This window comes from Cynara cardunculus, unplaced genomic scaffold, assembly GCF_001531365.2.
Source record: "Cynara cardunculus var. scolymus isolate 2C unplaced genomic scaffold, CcrdV1 Un_Scaffold_11484, whole genome shotgun sequence".
Lineage (NCBI taxonomy): Eukaryota > Viridiplantae > Streptophyta > Magnoliopsida > Asterales > Asteraceae > Cynara > Cynara cardunculus.
The window spans coordinates 1-2331 of NW_020206753.1; the positions used below are offsets into that span (position 1 = coordinate 1).

General features: G+C 34.0%; 1 protein-coding gene across 1 annotated transcript; it reads left to right on the forward strand.

Annotated features, from left to right (window-relative positions):
• Positions 1-559: 559 nt before the first annotated feature.
• Positions 560-1298, forward strand: LOC112505507 (protein LURP-one-related 8-like). The gene is made up of 2 exons (XM_025109405.1): positions 560-808; positions 918-1298. Exons 1-2 carry the CDS (start codon positions 560-562, stop codon positions 1296-1298), a joined length of 630 nt encoding a protein of 209 aa, XP_024965173.1.
• The last annotated feature ends 1033 nt before the right edge of the window (positions 1299-2331 follow it).

Sequence of the window (2331 nt, forward strand, 5' to 3'; positions counted from 1 at the left end):
TTTTTTTATGAGAATTAATGACCACTTAGTAACCAAATTTACTTTTTATCACTAAAATTCATATTAGTGATACAAAAGTAATGATGACCTATATATGTCATCGTCACTAATCTCATAGTTAGTGACCATAATATAAATTACTCACTAAAATTCTGATAACTAACTAGACTCTTTCTCGTAGTGTCTTAGGGTTTGATCTTATTTGCGAATTTAAACAACACCAAGTTAAAGCAAATTCAAATAAATTTGTAATATTTATTTTTCCACAAATGGAATAAACAACGTTTAAAAGGAAAATAAACAACGTTTAAAAGAAAAAAAAAGCATAACAATTACCATCAAAACGAAAAAGTAAGAAAACACATGTTGTAAATAATTTAGAAACACGTGACTATATATATACCCTAGTTTTTATAAGTAGAATATTGTGTTTTTTGGATGTGATATATTCTTCATTTGAGTGGCAACTATATAAGACAACATCTCTCCTTCCCTCCCCTCTCATCATCATATCCACCAAATTTTGTAAACCGTACAATTTCTTGTGCTTCAGTTCATCATGACAAAGGTGTACCCCACTCCCATCACTTCGGTTGTTGTTTCGCCACCCAAATCCTCTGCTGCCAGTAAGAATCCGGTGGTCTTCACTGTTTGGAAGAAGTCTCTACTCTTCAATTACGATGGATTTCCAGTGTTCGACTCCAACGGCAATCTTGTATTTCGAGTAGACAACTATGTCACCGGAGGGAATGGTGAAATTGTTCTCATGGATGCGTTCGGCCGCTCTGTCGTCACTATTGGCCGCAAGGTACGTATATCTCGTCATGCATGTTCATCAAATTATGATTTACAGACACAAATTTGTTCCAAGTTAATTGGATTCCATATTGATTAACCAAATATTTTGTTATTACCAGAGGATAAGTCTTTCGGACACCTGGCAAGTGCATGATGGAGAAACAACGCTTGTTCCACGGTTTTCAGTCACGAAACACATGAACATTTTCAACACCAAGTCCCTAGCTTACGTTTGCAAAGAAGGATCGTCAAAGAACAACGACACGAGAATCCCGATGTATGAGATCGATGGATCATATGCTCAAAGGTGTTGCATCGTATATGATGATATGCGACGGAATGTTGCTGAGATCAGGAGCAAGGAAGCCAAGGGAGGTACTGTTGCTCTTGGCGTAGATGTTTTCCGTTTGGTTATGCAACCTTCAATCGATCCAGCTGTCGCTATGGCTCTTATCGTCGTCCTCGATCAGATGTTCGGTTCGTCTAGACGTGTTTTTTAAGCTTACGGGAGACTGGAAATATTAGAAAGAGTTGTTAGCTGTAGTTTTTTCTTTTGATAAATAGATATATATGTCAACTTGTGGGGGGTTAACGATCATTCCTTGGATATAGTCTCGGATCATATTTAATCCAACTGACAATGGACAAGTCTTAACGGTCATTGTTATWTCAGGAAACTAGAGTTTGTTGGGTTTCGAGAAAAAACTATATTTGGGTCTTGGGAGAACATACKATTTTTTGTCAACCATAAACTAATTTATAAGATAACGTTTCGAAAACTATTTTAGATGAGGTTTTCATAAGTTTCAGTTGATTTGTTTTTATGTTGCCTCTTATAATATATTTATTTCTTCTTTCAATCTTATCTCGTATATCTCCCTAACCTACAACAATTAAAATGAATAATACAATGTGGGAACCATTGATGAAATAAAGGAAGATGAAATCAAAATAAATAGCAAGAGAAGATCTTAACATGCATGAAACCGACATTAAACTATCCTTGATTCTTATGATTTGTTGTGAAAATCCAACAGCAAAATTAAGTGGCTTTAGTTGGACCATCTTCATTAGTGATCAAAATATTACTAACGACTTATATTTTGGTCATTAACTGTGACGATAGTGACGATAAAAAAGGTTGCACTAATCTTTGGTCACTAATATGAACTTTAGTACCAAAAAATAAATTTGGTCACTAAGTGGTCACTAGTTCTCATGCAAAAAAAAAAATGATTTTTCATATCAATCTATTTTAATAACTAAATTTGTGACGACCATATTTTTCATCATAATTTTATAAATTCATACGTTTAGTGACCAAAATAATGGTCACTGAGTTAAAAGGTTTGGTGACCAAAAGATCATGGTCATTAAGTTGAACGTTTTAGAGAAAAAAACAAAATAGTCACAAATTTGAAATGATTAGTGACCAAAATAGTGGTCACTAACTAGTTGATGTTACTTTTGAATGTTAGTGACAAAAAATAGTGGTCACTAAGTTGGAAGTTTAGTGACCAAAAATAGTGATCA

What these genes read in the sequence shown, in the direction of transcription:
- LOC112505507 (XM_025109405.1), top strand. Translation starts at nt 560, where the DNA reads ATGACAAAGGTGTACCCCACTCCCATCACTTCGGTTGTTGTTTCGCCA. An exon ending in TCGTCACTATTGGCCGCAAG is followed by an intron (nt 809 to 917) that starts GTACGTATATCT and finishes TGTTATTACCAG; the next exon opens with AGGATAAGTCTTTCGGACAC.